This window comes from Carcharodon carcharias, chromosome 12 (assembly GCF_017639515.1).
Source record: "Carcharodon carcharias isolate sCarCar2 chromosome 12, sCarCar2.pri, whole genome shotgun sequence".
NCBI lineage: Eukaryota > Metazoa > Chordata > Chondrichthyes > Lamniformes > Lamnidae > Carcharodon > Carcharodon carcharias.
In genome coordinates this window covers 62,577,996-62,604,678 of record NC_054478.1, presented here as the reverse complement: position 1 = coordinate 62,604,678, position 26,683 = coordinate 62,577,996, and the positions used below count along the sequence as shown (strand labels likewise).

The following is a 26,683-nucleotide window of genomic DNA, read 5'->3' as shown; positions in this document are numbered from 1 at the left end:
TTAGCCAGTTGACAGAATATCTCCAACATGAGCAAAATCAGCCATGAATGCTGTTTTCAAATGATATCCCAGTGGGTCAAATCCAGCTGGGAAAAATTGCTGTAACTCTCTGTTCAAGATCTCAATGGCATTAAGACACAGTGCTTATGAAAGAACATTGTTTTCTGTGCTTGTTGCCTTATTGCTTTGTTCATCTGCAAATGTCTGTGAACACACCATTTGTTCAAATGTACCTTGCATTTGAATAAACCCCTGTAGCAGAACTGTGATTCACCCAGTAATGCATGCTGAAATTCACAAATTACATTGGGTGGAATCGTCCCAGATTTGCACTAAGAGCTGTAGTGGGCGTGAAAAATTATGTTTTCCCCGCTGGCTGCAATGGCGGATTTTTGCGCTGCATTGTCTGCTTCCCGGCGCGTCCTGCCTCATTAATAATGCATTCAGAGGAAACATGCTGGATTGTTGGCAGGCAGCCTTGGATTTTCGCACTATGCCTTGACCTCAGCGATTCCTCGCACTGGGAGCCATATTTAAAGCGTACCAGACTGCATGCCTACTTCATGCCTACAAGACCAGGACTGCTCCAGTTGACAGATGGCTCCGAAAACAAAGATGACAGCAACCTTCAAATTTAGTGGCACCTCTCTGGGATACCTGCTGGATGCAGTGGAAGGCCGTCACAAACTCCTCTACCCCTGGCCTGGCTGCAGGAGGTCCACCAGAGTCATCAATCCGGCCTGGGAGGCAGTGGCAGCAGCGATCGGCACCAACAGAGCACAGAGGAAGTCAGCCATCCAGTGCAGGAAGAGGATGAATTATCTCATCCATTCTGCCAGGGTAAGTCAACCATCTCATCACTCTCAACACACACTGCCGAACCCATCACACATCCACAGGGATCTCACATCTCAAGGGACAACATCACTAACTCTCACACACACCCTCACATCTCCATCAGGCTCAAATCCTCTGGAGCTCGCGTCCTCATCCCGTCCATGGTTCCACTCACCACACAAACATTCCATGCATTGCTATGTGTCCTGCTCAAACTCTCTCCATCTGTTTTCATGCAGAAGAAGCTGGTTCATAGCAGCAGGGAGAGGTCCCAGACTGTGGGTGGAGTGGCCCACATTAGGCCCCTCACTTACTTTAAGGAGTGTGCCATCGCACTGACTGGTGAGGACGTGGACCGTGTCTGCGGTGACGATGAAGTTGGCAGTGAACACCCTTGTGAGGATCCAGCAGTACATCATCCCTCTCTCAGCACAACTGTGAGTGCTCTATTTCCTGCTTTTGTCACTTCTGCCATGCATTAATTATCTCTACCTTGGTTCAGAGGGAGCTCTGCCAAGTGACTGGCTCAGTCAGCCAATCCCCCAGGTCCATCCACGTCCTCACTTCCAACCAAGGGGACGCCTCCTCAATTGATGAGCTGGATATAAGCAGCCTGGAAGATCTATCACAGCGCTTAACTACACCCTCCACAAGTGCAGAGACACACATCTCGGTGGAACCGAGATCAAGAGCAGCCTCGGGTTCAAAATCTGGTGGCTACTTCATGATATATATCTGCAGCAGGAAGAGCAGGTTCAACTGAGCCGTGCGGAATTATCCCAGATTTGCACTGAGTGCAGTAGCGGGCAGGAAAAAGAACGTTTTACTTGTCGGCCGCAATGGTAGCTTTTCATGACGTATCATCTCAAAACTGTCTCATTAATCATGCATTCCCAGGAAACACGTCATTTCAATGGTGGGCGGGCTCTCATTCATTCGCCAGGCCATCACTTCGCTGCTTCCTCATGCTGGGCACCATATTTAAAGTGCAGCCGCGTGCACACCTCTCAGTGCTTCCAGCCCAGGATTGCTGCATAGAAGACATGGCCTCGAAAGGCAAGAAGACTGCAGACCCCCGATTCAGTGGCGCATCCCTCGAGCACCTTTTGGATGTTGTGGAGGCCCGCCATGATGTCCTCTACCTCCAATCTGTGTGAAGACCATCAAGCAAGGTCACCAATTTAGCATGAGGGGCGGTGGCAGCGGTGGTCAGCGCCAATGCCCTGCAGAAGAGAACAGCCATCCAGTGAGCACTGCCAGGGTAAGTCACTCTTCTCATTACTCTCAACTCACACACTCACAAACCCATCAAACATCCACAAGGATCTCACACTTCATAGGGCAATGCCATTAACTCTTAACAACACCCTCACATCTCCATCAGGCTCATATCCTCTGGAGCTTGTGTCCTCATCCCACCCATGGCTCTGCTCACCACACAAGCATTCCACACAGTGCCACGTGTCCTGCTCACACTCTCTCCATCTGTTTTCCTGCAGGAGAAGCTGGCTCACATCAGCAGGAAGAGGTCTCAGATCAGGAATGGAGTGGTCGACATTCAGCCCCTCACTCACTTTGAGGAGCGTGCCATCACACTGACTGGTGAGGATGTGGACCATGCCTGCGGTGAAGTTGGTGGTGAACACCCTCATGAGGATGCTGCACCACCTCATCCCCCCCTCAACATAACTGTGAGTGCTCTCTCTCCTGCTTTTGACTCTGCTGCCATCCACTAATTATCTCTACTTTGGTTCACAGGGAGCTCTGCCAAGTGACCGCCACCCTCAGCCAGACAGTCCCTCAGCTCCAACCAGGTCTTCACCTCTAGCCAAGAGGACATCTCCTCCTTTGGAGAGCTGGAAATAAGCAGCCTGGAAGACCTGTCGCAGCACTTACCCATGCCCTCCACCAACGCAGAGACACACAACTTGGTGGGACCTAGATCTAGAGCATGTTTAGGTTCATAATCTGGCGGTCACTGCACGGGCACGTGTCAGCAACAGGGGGAGGCAGGTTCAGCTGAGCTCGCCAGCACTTGGAGGACTCCTGGGGAAGAGGCATCTGTGAGGTTCGAGTCACGTGATAAGCCTCCGGATTCGGCCTTCCAAATCATCGTGGAGAGTCAGCAGAAGGCAGGGAAACATCATGTAGAGCTGTTGGAAGCCCTCAACAGGGCGGCACGTGAGTTGGAAGAATTCATCCACCTGCTCTCTGATGAAGTGGTGTCCACATGTGCACGTATGGAGGTCTCACGGTGAGGATGGCCGATGCCATGGAGACCCTAGTCCAGCAGAACGCAGAGATGCGAGCAGATCTGTACCCCATTGCAGCAGCCATGGGTGAGTTCCTAAAGTGGCAACACAAGAGGGAAATGGGGCACCTTGACGTTCCTCCAGGTGCTCCTTCCTCTCATGGAGTCAGGCTGGGGCCCTAGGGTGCCAACAGGAGGTCATCCTCTCAGAAATCTCAGAGGCTATCTGCTCCCTCTGAGTCCCCTTTGCCTGGGACCCCTTCAACCTCGCCCTCTGTCACCGCAGAGGGACAGCTGGGCCACAGGAGGACAGCCAAAGCAAGCTGGGGCTCTCAAGGCCTCAGCTGTCCAGAGGACCCATGGCGAAGTCATCAGAGGTAACAGGGCCAACCATGCACAGGCTGTCTCCACCCCTGCTGCGATGTGAGGGCAGCACCTAAAGAAAGTGGTAGGCCCAGAAAGATTAAGAAATCCTGGTCACAATTGGTGGCATGTATGAACAAATTTTGTCACTTTATAATTTGGTAATATATTCACTTTCACTGAACAACGTGTAATGTTGTCTTTCAGTGCCATTGATAGAATGTTTAGATTGATTCGCATGTTTAGAGATAATTCTCATTTTTAGAGCTCCCCCTGCATCCCCTCACTAACAATTCAGCTGCATGTATGGGGAACCACGAGTGATTCTGGGGGGAGAAATGTGTGTGTGTGGCAGGGCCTTTGGGAGCCTCATGCAAGACGTCCCCCATGGACATGGAGCTTTCCTCCATCGCACTCATCTCACTGTCCCGAACATTTTCCGCTGCCTGCTGGGGTTCTCTTTCAGTTGTCCATCTGAGCCAACCTGCATCTCCACCCACCTACTAAATGCACTCCCATACAGCACGTATTCCCCTCCAACATGAGATTCTGCTCACTTTTGACTTTGAAAAGATGGCAGTGGTCAAATTCCTCTTGAGCCCCCCCATCCTTTCCCCTCCCCCAGTCACCCATGTCCTTTCCCCAATAACCATAGACCATCCTGCCATAACCTTCGACCTCCCCACAATAATCTTCCAGCCCAAACCCTTGTCATTCCAGGATGTCCAGGTGAATGTGCACATTCCCCATCTTCCAGAAAATCCCACCCCCATCCACATTGACCTCCCTGACCTCTTCCTTCCCAACCCCCATGTCCATGTTTACCTCTGCATTCCCACCAAACATCCTCGCTGTCCCTCCTACCGATATCGTCACACCCTCACCCTCCCACCCTACTGGTTCCCTCTGCCTCTTGTTACTCTAAGCATCCCCTCCTACCACACCCTTCCTGAGTTCACTCTCCAAGAGGCAGTCATTGACACTACAGACCCCTCCCTTGCACGTTCACCAAGACATTGCATCTCCCCAACATCTCGCACCCCCCCTTATATTTTCCTCCTCCTTAAACCTTCCTCCCCGATTAAACCTTCTTTCACCCTTACGCCTTCCTCCACCCTTACTCCTTCCTCCCCCAGGACATGCTTTCCCTCCATACTCCCCTCTGCCCCCAGACAACTTCCCCCCCTCTGGGCTCCCTCTTAACCCCAGAGCCTTCCCCCCCCTCCGAATTCCCTCCTTCTTCCTGGCCACATTGCCCCCTCTGAGCTCCCTCCTTTACACCTTCTCCCCCACTTGCACCTTTCTCCCCGTTTACGCCTTGCCCATCTCTCAATCTCGCTCCCTCGAACTCTTCGCGCGCTACCCCCCCAACCTCACCTCTGCCGACACCTTTGCACCTCCTCTCCCCCCACACCCAGACCTCACTTGCGCCCCTCATACCTAGACCTTCCTCTCCTCCACTCCCTTCGCCGATCATCCATACAGCCCATGCCAAAGTCCTTGAAGTTCCGAAGCACCGACGGAGACCATGGAAGATGGCGCAAGCCCATGGCAAAGTCCAAGAAGTTCCAAAGCAGGCTCGAAGCATCAACGGATACCATTGAAGATGCTGTGAGCCCATAGCAAAATCTGTGAAGTTCCGAAGAGTCATCAAAGTCGAAACTGTTTCACAGCGGAGTCATGTGCATGTTGACCCACTCACCATGTGCTGCAAGTGTTCCTATAGGGTCCAGTAGCTGTAGGGCTCCAGCATCTTCTTCTCGGACATTTGCGACCTGTGCAAGGCCCCAAAGGTAAGTCTCAACTTCTGCACGTCACGCTTATCCAGATGTGTTCTGGGCCGGCGTAATTTCCTGCCGGTATAACGGAGAATTGCGCATGGGGTCAATTCCAGTCAGGCCTTACTTTGCATCCCATTAGACACCATCGAATGATTCCCTGTGATTTCGTGCCAGCACGAAATTGATTTCTGCCCCTTCCGCCAAATTCTCCCCCCTACTGCCTGCCATGACACCCGCTGCCAATGTGAACGGAAAATTCTGGCCATTGTTTGAGGCACAGGAGAGAGAGTATTTGATGTGAAGTACTGTGATGGCACCATTTCCCTAACATGGAAAATAGCAGTAGGAGAAGACAAGTAGTAAGAACTACAGTGCAACCCCAGCCAATAATTTTCAAGATAGCTAAGATCATTAGGCTTATAGCACATTATGCAGATGGTTAGCAAATGTAGCCCATGCTCTGAGGCTTTAGAAACAGAGCCATTGTATGAGAGATCATAAACAGATGTTACTTGGTATATGATGGCATCAAACTTGCCCTCACCACTGAACTCTAATGATTTGGATCAAAAAAAAGGCTAAGGCCCATCTTCTCTAAAACAGATAGCTACTTCAGCATGGCTGACCCATTTCCTCTCCTGACAGATGTGAGCAATTTTGACCTGTCAGCACAGCAGAGTACTGCAAATGTAAATAAGTGCCCAAGCACCCAATACAGCATCACTACGTTCAAACCACCTTCTACCCAGTGTAAGGCTTTCTCACATTCCTTTTCATGGTGCTTTTTCTGGTGAGTCTTTTGCAAATGGCCTGGAAAGTGTGATGTGCAAGGTATTATTGCTCCTTGCATGTTGCAAAAAATGACAAAGAAAGCTTGCAAAAAAATGACAAAGCTATATGCTTTTCACTCTGAGAGCACAACAAACACTTGCATTACACAAAGGATGATTTTACATGAATATAAAAGCACTTATCTGTGGCTTAGTTCTCTCTTGATGCCAGTGAACGTTTCCTTATTTGTTTTCTGATGTTGTAGATCTGATAACTGCATCTACTGTCTCAGTGCCATTCATCCATGTAGCTTGCACCTGTATTTTTACAACTGGATGCCATTCAGCACCAAACACAGCGTCTTCTCTCACTGCGCTTTGTCCATCATTACTTCCAACGCATCGTTACTAAAGGCAGGTGTTATTGCCCCCACTAGCAATCTACACTTAATGCTTAAACTGTTACCCCACTTTCAGAAGAACAAAGATAGGAAACTCCCCTTTAAAAGTGAGAATTATGCCTTTAAGACATGCTAGTTTATTCATTTATCTGATTTGTGGCTAATATTCATGGAGCGGACCTCTGTTCATAATTTCATTAATTCAGGTACCAGAAGCATTCTAAAGTGGAGTGTGGGCTTGCTTTGAATGATCTGGTGGAGCGAGCCCTACATGCTGACAGCAAGTGTAAAGGAAATTTTGTTAGGACTGAAAAGTTAGGGCTGTAGTGGATTACTTAATGAAAAACCTTCTCTCTCCTCATACAGACAAAGTATGGTATCACAGTGTAATGGGTACACAAGAACACAAGAAATAATTGCAGGAGTAGACCACATGGCCCATTGAGCCTGTTTCAGCCATTCAGCATGATTATGGCTAATCTTGGGCTTGAACTCCATTTTCCTGCCCGCTCCTCTTAACACTTACAGCAGGATTTTCCCTATGGCGGGCGGGCTGGGCGGGAGTGGGCAGGGGCGGGCAGGGAGCTGATCGCCACCCACGATTGGCTCCTCACTGCCATTTTATGCGGCCGGGCCAATTAAGGCCTGCCCAGCGTAATAAGCGACCGGTAGCGCTCAGTGTTACCTGTACGGGTGGGGAGAGGAGGGAGAGTTGGGGCCAACTCCCTGAGGCACAGAGCTGCCTCAGGGAGATTGAATGTATATTAAAATAGTTAAAGAAATTATTTAAAAATTTATTTAAACATGTCCCCTCATGTGACTGTGTCACATGAGTGGGGACATGTTTTTATATTTGTGGAGATTTATTTATTTATTTAATAAAAGCTTCAGGAAACCTCATTCCGCCCGTGGATGAAGTTTCCTGAAAATCGCAAAGGCTGCTTGGGCTTTTCGCCTGCCCGCCAACCTTAAGTTAAGTTGTTTCATAGTTTGCCATTGTGGGATTTGAACTCTTGAATCTTGGGGTTACAAACCCAGTACCATAACCACTTGGCTATTTAGGCCAAGCCCAACCTTAAGTTAAGACGGGCAGTATTCACGAGTGGTTCAATTAATTTCTTAATGACCTTAATAGGCCATTTACATTTCAGCGGGCGCGCAGCCAACTCCGCTGGGCGCCTGCTGAACGAAATATCGTGATGGTGTGCAATGATGTCGGGACGCATACCTGATATCATCACATGTCATTTTACACGTCGGCGTGTTGGGCCCACCACTGCACGCCGACGGAAAGATTCTGCCCTTAATTTTCTGCGAGACCCAAAATCTGTTCATCTCAGCCTTAAATGTGTTCAACAATGGAGAATCCACAATCCTCTGGGGAAGAGACTTCAAGGATAGAATTTTTCCCCCATCTGGGGGGGGGGGGGGGGGCGCGGTTGTTGGGGGGGGCGGGTATGGGTGGGCACGGACCCGATCGGGTCCCTGGCACCATTTTACATGGGCAGGCCAATTAAGCACTGTGTGCTCCCTGTGCAGGCGGGGTTGGAGGGGGCGGGGGTGCGGTTCCCTGAGTCGGGAGTCCCTGAAGCACAGTTCAATAAAGTGTTGAAACAATTTTTATGACATGTCCCCTCATGTGAAGCTGTCGCATGAGCTGGGACATGTCCATTAATTTCAATAAAATTTATTGAGAAAATTTTAAATCATTCACGAAACATCATCCCACCCATGGATGAGATTCCATTAAAAATGCGAAGGCCGCCTGGGCTCTTTGCTTGCTCGCCAACCTTAAGGTTATTTTAATTGTTAGTTAAATGGCCTTACTAGGCCTTTGACAGTTCGGTGAGCACACAGCTGAGTCGGCTGCGCACCCGCTGAACTGAAAAGCTAAATGACGCACGGTGATGTCAGGACGCATGCCCTACATCACCCCGCTTCATTTTATGCCTCATAGCTGATCAGTTGTATCTCTCATATTAATGTTCAACCAGCCAGGGAAAAAATAAATTCACTGTTGAATACTTTACAAATAGTTGATAACAGCCCCATAAGAAATAACTTTGCCAAAATGGTCTCTTAACATTAAATTTATGCAATAATTTGTTCTCCTTGGCGTTTTCCAACTGCAATTGCTGGATAGCTCAATGGGTAGATATTGAGATTGTTAATCACAGGGTCATTGTTTTAAGTCCCATTTATTACCCATTCTGGGTAATAAATTTTTAAGTTGTGGAGAGGAAAAAGGAGCCTGCAAAGGGATATAGATAGGTTAAGTGAGTGAGCAAAAATTTGGCAGATGGAGTATAATGTAGGAAAATGTGAAGTTGTTCACTTTAGCAGGAATGGAGAGAAATCACAGAACTCTGAGGTACAGAGGGATCCGGGTGTCCTGGTACATGAATCACCAGAAGTTAGTATGCAGGTACAGCAAGTGATTAAGAAGGCAAATGGAATGTTGTCATTTATTGCAAGGGGAATGAAACATAAAAATAAGGATGTTTCGCTGCAGTTATGAGGGCTTTGGTGAGACCACATGTGGAGTATTGTGTACTGTTTTGATCTCCTTATTTAGAAGCATTAGAAGCATTTTGGAGAAGGTTCACTCGACTGACACCTGGGATGGGAGTGGTTGTGGTTATCCTATGAGGAAAGGTTGGACAGGCTAGGCCTGTATCCATTGAAGTTTAGAAGAATGAGTGGTGATCTTATTGAAACATGTAAGATCCTAAAGGAATTTTACAGGGTGATGCTGAGGGAAAGTTTCCCCAGGTGAGAGACACTAGAACCAGGGGACACAGTTAAAAATATGGGGTCTCCCGTTTAAGACAGAGGTGAGGAGAATTTTTTTCTCTCAGAGCGTCAGGAGTCTTTGGAACTCTCACCCCCAGAGTGCAGTGGAGACATTGTATATTTTTAAGGCAGAGGAGATATATTCTGGAATAACAAGAGAGTCAAACAATATCGGAAATAGGGGGGAATGTGGAGTTGGTGCCACAATCAGATCAGCCACAATCTTATTGAATGGCGGAGTAGGCTTGAGGGGCTGAATGGCCTCCTTCTGCTCCTAGTTCATATGTAATTAATGTTTCCTATTGTTTCAAGGCGATTTTCTCTAAGTTTCTCCAGGATGCCACAAAAGTTGCTTGTGCACATGCATGTAGTTCCACATAGACATAGGGCTGAATATTGCGCTTGTTGGGCGGGCGCATGATATTTCAGTCAGCGGGCATGCGCGGGAATTGGCAAACGACAACGGCAAACCCAGCCCTCTTGACCCTGCAAAGTCCTCCTTACTAACATCTGGGGCTAGTGCCAAAATTGGGGAGCTGTCTCACAGACTAGTCAAGCAACAACCTGACATAGTCATCCTCACAGAATCACATCTTACAGATAATGTCCCAGACACCACCATCATCATTCCTGGGTATGGCCTGTCTAAAAGGCAGGACAGACCCAGCAGAGGTGGTGGCACAGTGGTATACAGTCAGGTGGGAGTTGCCCTGGGGGTCCTCAACATTAACTCCGGACCCCATGAGGTGTCAGGGCATCAGGTTAAACATGGACAAGGAAACCTCCTGCTGATTACCACACAACACCCTCTCTCAGCTGATGAATCAGTGTTTCTCCATATTGAACACCACTTGGAGGAAGTACTGAGGGTGACAAGGGTACAGAATGCACTCTGAGTGGGGGAATTCAATGTCCATCACCAAGAGTGGCTTGGTAGTACCACCACTGACTGAGCTGGCCAAGTCCTAAAGGATAGGAGTCCTAAACATAGCTGTTAGACTGGGTCTGCGGCAGGCGGTGAAGGAACCAACAAGAGGAAAAATCATACTTGACCACATCCTCACCAACCTGCCTGCTGCAGATGCATCTGTCCATGACAGTATCAGTAGGAGTGACTACTGCACAGTCTTTGTGGAGATGAAGTCCCACCTTCACATTGAGCATACCCTCCATTGTTTTGTGTGGCACTACCAGCGGGCTAAATGGGATAGGTGTTGAACAGATCAAGCAACTCAAGACTGGGCAGCCATGAGGCACTGTGGACCATCAGCAGCAGAATTGTACTCAAGCACAATCTGTAAATCTCTTGGCCCAGCATATCCCCCATTCTACCATTACCATCAAGCCAGGGGATCAACCCTGGCTCAATGAAGAGTGCAGGAGGGCACGCCAGGAGCAGCACCAGCCATACCTAAAAATGAGGTGTCAACCTCGTGAAGCTATAACGCAGGACTATTTGTGTGTCAAACAGCATAAGAAGCAAGTGATAAACAGAGCTAAGTGATGCCACAACCAACGGATCAGAGCCCATGCTCTGCAGTCCTGCCACATCCAATCGTGAATGGTGGTGGACAATTAAACAACTCACTGGAGGAGGAGGCTCCACTAATATCCCCATCCTCAATAATGGAGGAGCCCAGCACATCAGTGCAAAAGATAAGGCTGAAGCATTTGCTACAACCTTCAGCCAAAAGTGCCGAGTGGATGATCTATCTTGGTCCCCAGCATTACAGATGCCAGTCTTCAGCTAATTTGATTCGTGTGATATCAAGAAATGGCTGAAGGCACTGGATAGTGCAAATTCTATGGACCCTGACAATATTCCGGTAATAGTACTGAAGACTTGTGCTGCAGAACTTGCCATGCTCCTAGCCAGGCTGTTCCAGTACAGCTATAACACTGGCATCTACCCAGCAATGTGGAAAGTTTCCCAGGTATGTCCTGTACACAAAATGCAGGACAAATCCAACCCAGCCAATTACTGCCTCACCAGTCTACTCTCGATCATCAGTAAAGTAATGGAAGGGGTTATCAACAGTGCTATCAAGCAGCACTTGCTTAGCAATAAACTGCTCACTGATGCTCAGTTTTGGTTCTGCCTGGGCCACTCTGCTCCTGACTTCATTACAGCCTTGGTTCAAACATGGACAAAAGAGCTGAACTCCTGAAGAGAGGTGAGAGTGTCTGCCTTTGGCATCGAAGCCACATTTGACAGAGTGTGGCATCAAGAAGCCCTAGCAAAACTGGAGTCAATGGGAATCGGGGGGAAAACTCTCTATTGACTGAAGTCATACCTAGCACAAAGGAAGATTGTTGTGGTTGTTGGAGGTCAATCATCTCAGCTTCAGGACATCATTGCAGGAGATCCTCAGGGTAGTTTCCTCGGCCCAACCATCTTCAGCTGCTTCATCAATGACCTTCCTTCCATCATAAGGTCAGAAGTGGGGATGTTCATTGAAGATTGCACAATATTCAGCACCTTTTGCAACTCCTCAGATACTGAAACAGTCCATGTCCAAATGCAGCAAGACCGGGACAATATCCAGGCTTGGGCTGACAAGTGGAAAATAACATTTGCGCCACTCAAGTGCCAGGCAATGACCATCTCCAACAAGAGAGAATCTAACCATTACTCTTTGATGTTCAATGGCATTATCATCGCTGAATATCTCACTGTCAACATCCTGGGGATTACTATTGATCAGAAACTGAACTGCACGAGCCATATAAATACTGTGGCAACAAGAGCAGGTCAGAGGCTAGGAATCCTGCAATGAGTAACTCACCTCCTGACTCCCCAAAGCCTGCCCAACATCTACAAGTCGCACGTCAGGAGTGTGATGGAATACTCCCTACTTGCCTGGATGAGTGCAGCTCCAACAAGCTCAAGAAGCTTGACACCATCCCAGACAAAGCAATCCGCTTGATTAGCACCACATCCGCAAACATACACTCCCTCCACCGCTGACGCACAGTAGCAGCAGTGTGTACCATCTACAAGATGCATTGCAGAAACTCACCAAGGCTCTTTAGATAGCACCTTCCAAGCCACAACCACTACCATCTAGAAGGACAATGGCAGCAGATACATGGGAACTCCAGCACCTGGAAGGTCCCCTCCAAGACACTCACCGTCCTGACTTGGAAATATATCACCATTCCCTCACTGTCGCTGGGTCAAAATCCTGGAACTCCCTCCCTAACAGCACTGTGGGTGTACCTATACCACATGGATTACAGCGGTTCAAGAAGGCAGCTCACCACCACTTTCCTAAGGGACATTAGGGATGGACAATAAATGCTGGCCCAGCCAGCGAAGCCCACATCCCTTGAATGAATTTAAAAAATCATTCCCTTTGCTTGCAATACAGTCTGCAGAATTTTCTGAAATCCATTCTTTTCTCATAATTTAACATGGCATTGCAGTGTTATTAGTTGACAAAACAAGTGCAATAATTAGCTGTTATTTCTTGGCTGGGGGATTTCCATGATTACAGCCAATGTTTACTGGGAGTCACAAGTGCAGCAAATGGGTTTGCAAAATAATTACGAATAATAATTATTCATGAAAACAATCTTTAGGAAAGAATCTTTAACTGTGCTTTGTCCTATGGCCAAACTTCTTACCTGTGTTACTTTTTCTGTCACGTTGTGTGTCCTTTCCTTCACTTTAGGTGCAATGATGGTCTTCTCTGATGAAGGTGGGGATGAGCTCTTCTTTTCAGCTTTTATATCAGAAAAGTTCAGGGTAATTTGAGGAATCTTGCTAATTGTGTTATACTTGTTGAGATTAGAATCTGATGTGGAGCCCAATAGGCTTGACTTGATATGATTAAAAGGTCCTGAGGAAAATTCACAATAAAATATGTAAGGTTCATATTATGTTCTCTTAATAGTAGATTGAGCTTTTTGATTATCATAATAGGAAGGACAATTTCATCCATTTAATAATAATAAATAGATAAATTACTAATTCCAGTTATTACAATTGAATGAATTTTCAAAATACATAAACTAAACAACTCAATTCATTATATTTTTGAATGATTAATTATATCTGCTCAAAATATGGACATCCCTAATGTACATAGTGCAACCTCAGGGAATGGGATCAGTTATATTACACACAGACAGTGTTAATTTTGCTACTACATTGCATGCAAGCTCAACACCTTTCGATAGTACAAATGCCTAACTCAGATATCATCCGGCAATTCAGCAAAAAAAGTAATGAACAGATAATCACATTTTCAATTAACAGTCAGCTAATGGTCATTGATTGATGAACTGCAGATGCACATGTATTTCTGCTAGATGCAGGAACTATAGTCAATAACATTTTGCCATTTTTACAGGTTCAATACACATCTATACTTTGAATGGCTAAGTTGATGCAAATGGCTCAGTGCTTCCAAAAACAGTACAGCCTTTTGTGTAACAAGTTTCTGAAAATCATCAGCACAAGTTAATGGCATTTCAAAAACACATGCTTTGGAAAAGTAATTTCCTGCCATTAGCTATGATCCATGAATGAAGTCATGTTACCATTTAAAGATCAAGTGACATCTTGTCACTAAAATGCATTTTACATCATTATTTCTATTTGAACTTTCCCCTGTTTCATTTCAATATTGTGGAACCTAAGTATATTTTGTACAAAATTATAACCAGATGACATTTTTCCATTTGTGCTAACTGAAGTGACAGTGTCATTTGATTGTATACTTCCTCTTTGCATTTTTATGTGCTCTTCTTCCAAATCTGTTTTTGTCTTCATTGATAAGGATGTTGGAAGGAGTCTCTACAAATCCATTCTAAACCTGGTAAGAGACATGCCATCTCTGTCTGATTCAACTGCAATGGTGGACTCAAGAGAAAACTCTGCTCTCTGTGTAGCCTGTCAGAGCTCTGTCAGAGCATTTACTGTTCTACAGCATTAGGCTGTTTCAGTTCATTACATTCAAGTTGCCTGACAATTAGACTCAGCAGTTTAACAACAGTTACTCAATAATCAGCAGAGAATGAACAAGAATGGTTTACAATATCTTTGCTTATTTAGGTGCAAGATGAAATGAGTACTAAAATAAATACTGCCATGACAGAAATCTTAAGATGCATAAGTTCATTATCATCTTAATTAGGTGAGGTCTCTGAACTTTTAGTGAAAATCAATATCACTTTTTAAAAAATGTCTAAATCTCCAAATGCAGAACTAAATTGTTTCTAAATAACTTACAGCAACAGTCATAACAGCTGTGGTAACATTCTAAGGCAGTACCAGAAGTTTACTAACAGTGTAATAGCCAATAGTATTGCTTTGGTTCTGCAGGGAATGACTGTTAGGCTAAACATCTAGGCCTTTGTTAATAACCACATCACTGACCACATAATGGATAGCATGTCCGAGTCAACTTACTAGTAAAGAAACATCACTTCTAACCTATGTTTAAATGGAAAACTACAGTAAATCTTGAAATAATGTGATATGTACTTGCAGAAATAAAGCTAGCACTTGTTTAAATTGTTTTTCTTTGTTATGTTTCTGATAAAAGTTTCAATCCTGTTGCTTGACCTTTAAAGAAAGTGAACAGAACTCTGATGATATCAGGTGTCATGCTATGTTAAGGAAGATATTAATAAAAATGTTGGCAGCATAACAAACTTGATATGGTATCTGGCAGTGATAAGCGTGGCTTAATATTGCAGATAAAAGAAATGAAAAATTCACAGTTGTATTTATTTCATTGTAGCTCCTTGATGATGCCAAGTTTCTGCTGTACAATTTCCCTCCATTTCCAATCTGATCGAAAAAATAATTTAAATGTGTCAAAATGTAGGAAATCACTTAAAATGGATGACAGAGACAGTTCTAGATTTAGTGTTAGATACAACAATAGTCCCAATGAATAATGGACAATTGACGTAAACCACACAAAGGATCTAAGATATCCAAATCATACTGCCTGTCAATATGATAAATGTTAATTCCACAGATATTACAAGCATAGTTAATAAATGTCAACTTGTATAATGTTTACAAAACATGGTAAAGACACCGATGAGGTGAATGTTTACATATTACCCCAGCTAGTTCTTAATTTTTGATTCACCAAATTTAACATTGAATGCCTAGATTAGCTAGATTTCTCGATTGACAGCAGCCAATCTTTGGGCTTTAACTGAACAATCCATTCAGAGAATCGGGTGATGATCTAACACATGAGGCGCACCTGCAGTTTGTGAGCAGATACATGTAAATGACATGAAAGTTACGTCACAACATTTTATTTTCCAGCCAATTAACTCTACTTGCCTATTCAGCTGTATCAATTGATTGGTCAAAGATGCTACATTGAACCATATATAAAAATATATTTTAAGTATCAGTTTGGCTAAATGATCGTACTCTTGCTTCTGAGTCAGAGGATTGTGGATTCTAGTTCAACTCCAAGTACCTGATCACAAATTCAAAATTAACATTGCAATGCAATACTTTGGGAGTGCTACATTGGCTAAAGTGTCACCTTTTGGATTAAGTTGTTGCCTCATTTGCTTGTTCAGGTGAACTTATAAGATCCCACAGCATTATTGAAAAAGAGCTGGGAATTCTTCCATTCTGGACAACATTTACCGCACATCCATCCCCACCCCAAGTGAAGATCTTCAAATACGAGTAGAAATTAAGGTAAGGGAGGAGGCCATTAAGCCTTTTGAGGCTCCATCATTCAATTAGATCATGGCTGATTTGCACCTCAACTCCATACCACCCATTGTTCCACAACCCTTGATACCTCTCTCTTTCTGTCTCTTCAGGTACCATGCCCTAAGAGGGCATTGGCAACCATGTGTTGTTCCATGTTGATACTTGATAAGGTACTGCAGTGGTTTTTTATTCCTTCTGCAGGTTCTAGCTGACCAGGAGACTCTCCTGCTCTTACTGCCTACCATTGGTATATTGGGAGAATTTGCGGGTTGATAATCAACCTGTTTGGCCACATTATGAATGCATCTCCTGTGACCATCAACTGTCAGAGTGTGACTCAAACCCAGGCTTCTGGCTCAGAGGTAGGGACACTACCCACTGCACCACAAGACCCCCTCCTTGATACCTTTGCCTAAGAAATATATTTCATTTTCAGACTTGAAAACTTTAATTGACCCAGCATCCACAGCTGTTTTGGGGGAAGTTCCTGGTTCCTAATCTGTGTGAAAAAAGATAATGCCATCTTATTCTGAATTTTCCCACCAGAGAAAATTGATTCTTTTTACCTACCCATTTGAATCTCTATCATTTTAAATGCATCAACTTTCAATCCTCTAAACTGAAGGGAATAAAAGCCAATTTTATACGTTCTTATTCCAAGAACCCTTATATCATTACGCTGAATCTGCACTGTATCCCTTCCAAGGCCAACATGTCTTTCCTGAGGTTTGGGACTCAAAATTGAACTCAGTACTCCAGATGGGGATGGGCCAAAGTTCTATCCAACTGAAGCATCACCTTCTCACTCTTACATTCTAATCCTCTAGTGATAAAGGCTAATATTCCATTCACATTTTTGATTACTTTTTGTATGTGTGCACTAACTTTTAGTGATTTGTGCACATGAACAATTAAGGGCAACATTTTCCTCCCATCGCAGGGAAAGTGCGAGAGCGGGTGGGCTTCCGATTGGCGCCCCCAGGAGCGTGCCGCCATTTTATATGGGCAGGCCAATTAAGGCCAGCCCTGCGTGACGTCTGCCAGGAAGTGATATGCGCTCCCTGTGCGGGCAGGGGGGATTCCCTCAGCCGGAGTTTCTTCCGAAGTCTGCCTGGGCTCCTGGCCTGCCCGCCAACCTTAAGGTCATGTCCATCAATCATGTTAATTAGTTTTTTAATGGCCTTAATAGGCTGAACTGAAAATCTAAATGACGCAGGATGACGTCGGGATGCACGCCCAATGTATCCCCGCATCATTTTACGCATCGGCGAGCAGGCCCCACCCCTGCTCATCAACTGGAAAAACCTGCCCTAACTCATTTGCTCCTCCACAGTTCTTATTTTCTCACTATTAAGCAAACATTCCGATTTGTCTTTCTCAGATCCAAAGTGAATGGTCTTTCACTTTCCCAGGTCAAATTCCATTTGCCATAGTTTTGCACACTCATTCAGTCTGTCCATATTGTTTTGTAATGTTCTTTTCTGATCCATACAACTTAATTGTGCCTCTTAACTTAGTGTCATCTGTAAACTTGGATATTCATCTTGCTATTCCTTCATCCAAAGCATTAATTCATGTGGTGAAAAGTTGAGGCTCCTGTACAGGTCCTTGGGATACACCACTTGTTACATCCCAATCAGAAGAATAACTCTATTTTCCCTATTCTTGTCTCCTACCTCGCAACCAATTATCAACCCATATCACAAGGCTTCCTCTAATTCCATGAGTTCTAATATTTCCTGATAAGCCCTTGTATGGAAACCTTATCAGATGTCTTCTGAAAGCCCCTACCAACAAAATTCATGGAAATGCCCCTATCTACCATGTTTGTGACTTCCTCAAAAAATTCAACTACATTAGTCAGACCTAATCTATAGTTTACAAATCCATGCTGAGTTTCTTCGATCTATGTTTCTGTTTCTATATCAGCTGATGATTGACTGTTTATTGCAGCTTGTGGGATCTTGTTGTGGGAATTCCCTGCCATGTTTGACTAGAAACAAGTATCTGCACTCCAAAAGCATTTAGTTGGCTCTCAAGTTCTTTGAAAAGTCCTGAGGACAAGAAAGGCTCTGCAGAAATGCAAGTCTTTTCTTTAAAGATCCTCAAGAAGATTGCCAAATTGTAAAGGTCAAATCTCAACCATTTTGCTTGCTCATGTTGTTCCCCACCACTCACCCTCCCAGCCTATTGCTACCCCAGGGGTGGAATTTTATGCCGGCGGGATTTCACACTCCCACTGAAGTCAATGGACTTTTGAACAGCTCACTGCATTTTATGGCTCTGCCCCCGTCGTGACAGGACTGTAAAATCCCATCCCACGTTGTTTCTTAGGCTTTTAGTAGCCTCTGTGACAATTGTTTTTTTTCCAGAGTGCCATAGTGGAGATTCCCTGGAAATCTGTACTTCTTGGAGGATCAGGTCAGACTGTGTGTTCACTCACCTGGCAGTCACACTGCCCCAGACTTTGTAGGAAAATGCATATATATCTGTAATTGTCATATAAACAGGAGCTGCAGAAATGTTATATGGGAAAGTATGACTGAATCATGTTACATGCTTCAAGCAGACTAGCCACCATGCTGCTCCTCAGGCAAGATACTGTCTGCGGCTATTGACATCACAATCACCCTGGAATTTTGCAATTTGGGATCATTTCAGATTTTGGCAACATAAACGTGTTAGTAATCCATAGATGTGTTAAGCAAGTGACAGCTCCCTTGCATGCTTGAGCAAGCAGTTGCATTTACATGGAAAACCACAGGACCATGACAGGGCTCAGCAATTTTATAGAGTAGTTTGATTCCCAAAGGCCCAGAATATTATAGATTGTACCTATGTAGCCCTATGAGCTCCACTGCACAATGTCACTATCTACACAAACAGGAAATGATTCCACTCTCTCAATGCCCTCTCATTTTATGATCATCAGTACAGGATTATACATGTCAATATCCACTTCACAATACACTAACACAACAGCTTCATTTTAAAATCATAGGCATGCTTCGTAACCAATACATTGCACCTGTTTTTGAAAAAGAGAGGGACGAAGAAGACATAGTTAAGGAAGAGGAGTGTGAAATATTAGACGGCATAAGGGAGGAAATGCTAGGTTGTTTCGCATCCTTGAAAATGGAATGATGAAATGTATCCCAGGGTGCTAAAGGAAGCAAGGGAAGAAATAGCTGAAGCTCTGACCATCATTTTCCAATCCTCTCTGGCTACAGGAGTGATGTCGGAGGATTGGAGAACGGCTAAGTTTGTACCACACCATGTAGGAAACCCAACAGCTTTAGCTGCAAGGGCTGGTGTCGGGCAAAGAGGGGGTGCCCTTCTTTCCATGTTCCCTGTGCCTATCAGAGAACACCCTCCAATCCACCCCAGGTCACACTTCCCTCTTTACCCACCCACGGCCTCGGAAACCCAGTCCCCATTCCCTTCACCACCCCCCAACCCCCCTGAAAGCCTCTCCTTGCCAGGGCCTGCCAGCCTATCTTATCTCATGTCCTGGCTCCACTTTGTTGGAACAGCCTGTAGCCCAGCAGTAGCCACTGCTCCTGCCTGGTGCTATTGCGACTACAGCACTGCCAGCCAATCAGATGATGGGCAGCCTCTAAGATGGAATTTCCTCCTGAGGTAGGAGCAGAAGTCTCACCTTAAAGTAGTTACAATTGCTTCCATTTAGTTTGCTGAGGGGCAGTCAGCATCATGGTGGGCAGGCTTGCCATCGACCTTTTAGCTGGGCAATGGGGACCATGGCACCCCTTAAAATACAAGGAATTGCATATTCCACTGCACATCAGTCATTTATGCAGTGTTTTAAAAGAGTAATACATTTATTTATCTGCTTGATATCTGCTGTGAAAAGATTTATCCATGCACTCCATAAACTGGAGTAATTGGCTCTCCATCACCCCCGATTTCAAGGCTGTTGGTTGTGAGGGGCAGGAAATGAGTTGGGAGGAACCAAGGTCTCCCCCCCACCCCCCCGGAAATGTGAAACCAATTTCCCCAGCATTATTTAAAAGTACTTTTCCATAAGGAATAAAAAAATATGTAGTAAAGGCCAAATTGATATATGACATAATTTGGTTGGGTGGTGAATGGGAGACCCATTCTGTCAGATTTTTATGATCAGACTTCATAAATTATAGGAGGCGAGCTGCTGGTGCTAGTCACTGGTTATAGGCAACCTGTCATTTGCAAGGGTAGGAAATCCAGCAGGCCTGCTGTTATGTTTAACTGTTGTACTGCTGATAACCTTTTAGAGGCTGATAAACACTCCACATAGGTGTAGAGGTGGTTGAACAAGGTGCTTCATTTATTGACTGCAGTAACTGAACTAACCAAAACTAACATGGACTCTGTGATCCCACAATGCCCAGCTCAAGCACAACAAGCTCAATAAAACATTCAAAAGACATTGAATACATAACATATTTCTCCCCCGTTATTGAAAATGTCAGTTTAACAAAACATTTTCTGGTCTAGAGATAGAAGGTATGCCCTCTGTGCTCTCTGAACCCATCTCAAGTCTCTGACTTCATAAATTCAGACGTTCAGGGGTCTCCTCTCCTGGTGTGGGTTACAGTGGACTTCTGGCGCTTTGATAGAGCAATGCTCACCGGAGACTGATGGCAACCCAGGACCTGCAGTGGAATCTGAACTTGTGTCTAATGCAGGTGAAGGAGAGACAACCTCAACTTCAGTGGAGCTAGACTGAAGAGGTGAGACTGGAGCCAGGATTCCTTGATTTGGTGATGGCTCTTTCATAAGAGGTGTATCCTTAGATTGTGCTTGACTTGACAACAGTTGGTCAACATGTCTCCGCCAGGTGAGATCATTCACAGTTTGGACTGTGTACGAAACAGGTCCTGTTTCAGCAATCACAGTAGCGGGAATCTATTTAGCTTTGAGCTAGAACTTCTTGTCCAGAACAGAAAATTGTTGCCTTTTATCTTTGTGCTCTTCTCTCCACTTGGTCATGTTGTTGATCTTGCACAACTTGTCGTGTTTTTGTTGGTTTCATCAGGTCAAAGCAACTGTGCAGTTGCCGTCCCATTAGTAGAAATGTTGGAGATGCTTTAGCCGTAGCATGTGGCATGTTTCAGTATGTCAGCAGGAATGTGTCCAGACGCTTTTGAATAGAGGAATGTCCTCATGCTGAACTTAAAGTGTGTTTCATGGTTTGAACAAATATCTCAGCTAACTCATTGGTGATGGGTGGTATGGTGCTGAGGTGATGTGATGAATTCTGTTACTTCTCAAAAAATTCTCAAACTCCTGCGAGACAAACTGAGGTCCATTGTCAGTTACAAGTTGTTCTGGTAGCCCGTAACAACTGAATACTTCTCATATCCTTTGAATTGTACTCTCAGCAGTAGTAGAGGACATCACTGAAACTTCTGGCCATTTGGAATGAGCACTTACAACCACCATGAACGTTGTTCCTTCAAATGGACCAGCAAAATCAACATGGATGCACTGCCATGGATTTTCTGGCCACTCCCATAGATGGAGGGGGGCCGGGCCAGGCCACCAAAAGTAGTTTCGTGCAATCTCTTTCATGTGAACTATTCCACAGTGTCCAACATGAAATTGGTCCAACACTGGTTTCCTCAATGTTGATGGAATAATAACTCGCATTGCTCCAAAGCAAACATCCTGAAGTGACTGCTAACTCCATCCTTCTGGCAACTTAAGGATGAAGGTCAGGTGAAACTCGGAAATTTGGGGAAGAGTTGCCATGCATCATAAGGTCCATGACTTTGGACCATGTTGTCCACTTGAGTGGCCTTCTTGATTTGGACTCAAGTGATGGCATGTTCTCCACATGTGCAAAGTAGAAAATGTCTTTCTGAGCAGTGTCCACATGGCTGACTGGTAGTGGCAGCTTCAAAAGTCCATCTGCATTGCCAAGCAAGGTAGGTTTTCGATATTTGATGTCATATGCGTGAGCAACCAACATCAATGCTCAAAGCTGCATCCTGCTTGCAGCAAAAGAAGGGATGCCTGTGTGTGGATCGAATATTGAGGTGAGTGGTTGATGATCAGTCAGCAGCATGAATATCCATCCAAACAGGAACTGGTGAAATTTCTGGATTCTGAAAATGACTCCCAGTACTTTGCGTTCAATTTGACTGTATTGACTCTGCTTTGTTTAAAGTCTGTGAAGTGAAAATTATGGGCCTCTCCACACCTGAGGGCACTATGTGTGAAACAACGGCTCTAACTCCATAGGCAATGCATCGCATGCAAGTTGTAGAGATAAGGAGGGGTCAAAGTGTGTCAGTATCTCAGAATCTGTCAGTGCTGTTTTAGCCTTCTTGAACACAGTGTCACAGGCTTCTGTCCATTTCCAGGCTTTGTTCTAACTCATGTAGGGGTTTCAGCAGGGTTGCCAGCTGTGGAGTAAATCTCCCACAATAATTCAGTAGCCCTGAGAATGAACGAAACAGGCTGATATTCTGAGGAGCTCGAGCATCCACAATAGCCTTGACCTTGGAGGGTGCTTTGTGAAACCCAGTAGCATGAATGATGTGCCACAAATATTCCACTGAGAGCTGAAAAAACTCACATTTGTCTTTGTGAACTCATAGGCCATATTCCTCTAGCCTTTGTAGGGTGGCATCCAAGTTCTTGAGATGTTCCTCATCAGTCCTGCCTGTTACCAAGATGTCATCGAGGTAGCACTGAACTCCAGGCAAGCTCCTCAGGACCCTTTGAAACAAAGCTGGAGCTAATGTTTTTCCAAAAGGCAAACAGCAATATCTGTACAGTTCCTTGTGTGCTGTGACAGTCAGATATTCTTGTGGCTTCTCACCAATGTGCATTTGTAGGTCGGCCTGGAATAGATCTAGTTTGCTGAATTTCTGTCCAACAGCCAGGCCAGCAAAAAGGTCCTCGATACAGAGAAGTGGATATTATTCAGCACACAACACGGGGTTAACAGTAACCTTGAAATTTCCACAGATCCGTATGGAGATGCATATTGAGCACTGGAACAATGGGTATTGCCCATTGGCTATGAGAGATGAGAACCAAGACTCCTATCTTGACTAGATGCTCCAGGTCAGCTTTGACTTTTGGTCGTTGGCATAAGGCACGATACTGGCCTTCAGAAATCTTGGTTGAGAGTCAGCATTGATATTCAATTTTACAGTAATTCCCTTCATGCTTCCACAATCTCCTTTGAAAACAACAGCATGTTTTTTAATAACAGCTGTCAGGCCAGTTTCTTCTTTTGCAATGCTTTGTACTTCTGCCCAGTGTAACTGGATCTTCTCTAGCCATGACTGACCAACTAAAGCTGGGTAGTTGCCTTTTACCACAAACAGTGGTAGCTTAGCAGTCTGTCCATTTAGTTCCACTTTAACTTCTGTTCTGCCCATTGTAGATACAGATTCCCCTCTATATGTTTTAGAATGATTTTTGCAGGCATCAAGGGAAGACGTTTGAACTTCTCCTCATACACAGCATCTGGGACCAGAGAAACTACTGCCCTTTGTATTCAGTTCCATACATATTGGTTGTTCCTCCAGCAGCGGTGTTACCCAGTAGCCCTGTGAACCACCTGCCACTGATAAGATGTGGAGGGGCCCTTCTTCAGACTTGGTGTCACTCTGGTCCGCCTGTTCCTGCTGCATGACATAAAAGTTTTTCTTCTTGTTACACCAGACAGCAGATTCCTTTTTTGTTGGTTTGCTTTTCTGATTTGCTGCTACATTTTTGATTTTAGAGGCCCGCTCAATGGATCCCTTCTTGCCACACTGACGACATTCAAAGTCTCTGCACCAACATTCAGTGATCAGCCTTGCTGTAATGGTAATGTTCTTGGCTGCCTGCTATCTTGTGTGCACACTGAACTATCACGTTATGCACTTGAGTTGATGCACTCAGCTGCTGTGTTTCTTTTACAGACAGCCCTATGGAAACTGCAACCTCTGCAAAGTGCGGTTATCCTCTGTCAGGAGGTGTTTCTGGATTGCTTCAGTACGAAGGCCACAGACCTACAAAGGGTATCATTCAGAACTTTCTTGAATTCACAATGTTCAGTGAGCTTTTTAAGTATTGCAGCATACTGCACAACCCTCTTCTTGGTTTCTCCTGTGAAACCTAAATCTTTCTGCTATGACAAGTGGCTTAGGGGAAAAAAATATGTCTCCAGGACTTTTATAATGTCCTCATATGATTTTGTGCCACGTTTGTCAGGCTGCACCAAACTTCATAATAAACCAAAGGTTTTAGCTCCCATCATACTTAAGAAAGTTGCCACCTTTCTATTATTTTCAATTCCATTCGCAAGAACAAAATAGTCAAAACTTTCAGTGTAGGAGTTCCACTGTTCACCAGTCCCATCGAATGTCCCATAGGTCTGGTAAGGTTGTCAGCAGTTGCTGGCTAGGTCCCTGTGGTCCTTCCCACGCTTTTCTGCTTTCAGTGGGCTCCCAGCGATTGTGGGTCTTCTTTTCTAAACTTTTTAAAACTTTCAGGGTAAGAGCACTTCTGTTCTCTGGGATTCTTTCTTTTTCCCTTTTGGTCCTGTTTTAGAACTTTGGGGGCTGTCTGCAGCCGTCGGCCCTGCCGCTGTCATTTTCACGTGCTGATCTCGGGAACCCTGCAATCGTGGGTCTCTTGTTTCTTTAAGCGCTTGAAAAAAGTCACTGCAGCACTTTCCCCACTGGCTAATTCTTTCTTTTTACTTCAGCTCTTACAGATTCCCCTTTTTTTTGAACTTTGGGACCGCTCCTAAAGACTTATTAGCCTTTCGGATTGGAACCGTTTGTTCTTTAAACCCAGAGCTGCTGCACAGCTCCCTGTTCTAATTGCCTCCTTTTTTCATTAATCTTCAGAGTAGCAGCAATTCACTTTTTTATTTAACTCTACAGGGACTTTGTTGTTTTGAACATTGCGCTTCAGGAGTATCGGCGGGTGCACTTTTTTTTAACTATTAATTTCTTTTTACTAGCTGTTTCATTGTTCGAGTGGCATTACTGTAAAGGTCCGTTGTTCTCATCACCAATTTGTTATGATTAACTATTGGTACTGCCGTTAACCTTTTAGAGATTGACAAATACTCACATAGGCGCAGAGGCGGTTGAACAAGGTGCTTCGTTTATTGACTGCGGTAACTGAACGAACCAAAACAAACGTGATCCCACATTGCGCAGCTGTCAATATGGCAAGCTCAATAAGATATTCAAAAGACATTCAATACATAGCACCTGCAATTTCTTAAAGCCAGCCTGCAGCTCTTCCAAGAAGAAGTGGTGAGTGGACAACTTATTACCAAAGTAACAAGCAGAGTGACGATGGATAGGACATCATGATTTTCAGGTACAGCTGTGGAGGTCCTTGTTTCATCTGAGGACCAGGGAGGAACCTTTCTTTCAGATTGATAACTAATGCCCTATTAATCAGCAGCAGTGGACTGGTATACTAGCATGGCTTGTATAGGTCAATGCGAGTAGCATGGTTCCTAGGACCTGGTTTGCAGTGCAGTATGAAATTTAATGGTGGAATTTAATGGAGCCTGATGGAGTGGGCATGATGGCCAGTGGGGCTAGGGGGTGGGATGGCAGGGTGAGAGAATTGTGTGGGAGTCCCTGTGTTTGATTCCTGGCGGCGGGAACAGCTTGAAGAATCATGCCTGCTGGTGACAAGATGTCAATTAGGCTCATTAACAAGCCACATGAGACCAATTATTGCTAAACCCACTGGATTTAATGGGACTCATGTGGGTCCCGCGCGCCTCCCCAAAGCCACTCAGCAAACGCTGTGGCGTTTGCCTGCAGCTATGTAGGGGAGTTCCCTTGTTCACAGGCACTCAGCGTTTGATCGGGGAACCTGGCATCGGGAAAGGGGGTACTGCTGAAACCCACCCTCACCCCACTCTCCTCCACTCATCAGCAACTCCTTCCCCATGACGCCTATCCACTGACAATTCCTGGTGAAGGCATCAGTGTATTATTAGCAGCAGCCAGTGCTCCCAATGGTGCTGTCGGTAATGGAGAACTTCTGGCCTCTGAATGGCCGACAGTTCTTTCAGGTCAGGATATTCACCCAACTGGGGCCTTGATTGAGTGGGACGCCCAGCGCTGAGCAGGTAACTGCATGATTAAATAGCGGCAGGCCTCCCATGAAAAGGCAACATGGTATTCCCACTGATTCTCCAATTGGTGTGCGGGATTCCCGTCGCCTCAATTAAATTCCACCCAGTAGCTTTAACCAGGATTGCTTAGATAAGACTCCTCCTCAAAAAGCTCTACTGCCCTGCAATACCAGATTTTATACCCACATTAAAAATCCTTCCCTCCCCCACTCCAATCTTTACATCTTCTTGTACCCACACATTCAACACCAGCTACTGTCCTAACTATGACTTTTCCACTTATTCAAACCGGCTTTTTCCAAGTATGCTTTGCCAAGCCATGTCACACAGGGCAAACCTTAAACCAGTCCCGCTCTTCTTGCAGGAGAAATTGGCATTTAATCGGAAGGAGAGTTCAAGGACAGGAGGTGGTCCTGTCATCCAAGAACCTTTCACTTCACTTCGGGGTGCTACCATCAAAATCATTGTCAGAGGGATGACATGCAACATTGGAGATAGTAACACTATTATTTAGCTCACACACTCAACGTGACAACTTGAGATTCCTCACCATCTAACATTGTTTACCCCACCTTTATTTGCTAACTCTTGTCATTCTGCCCTTAGTTCTGCTTCTTCGGTCAGCATGGGCTCTGTGCTGCACAAAACTAGAAGCACCCTCCTTAAAATG

The 26,683-nt window shown here is 45.1% G+C and overlaps 1 protein-coding gene across 1 annotated transcript in view; it reads right to left on the bottom strand.

Annotated features, from left to right (window-relative positions):
- The window catches only part of LOC121284684 (potassium voltage-gated channel subfamily H member 7), a 208,575-nt gene that overhangs the window by 146,968 nt on the left and 34,924 nt on the right, over positions 1–26,683 (bottom strand). The window contains exon 3 of the mRNA XM_041200241.1: positions 12,824–13,038. Within this exon, the coding sequence (XP_041056175.1) occupies positions 12,824–13,038 (215 nt within the window). The remainder of the gene's footprint in view (positions 1–12,823; positions 13,039–26,683) is intronic.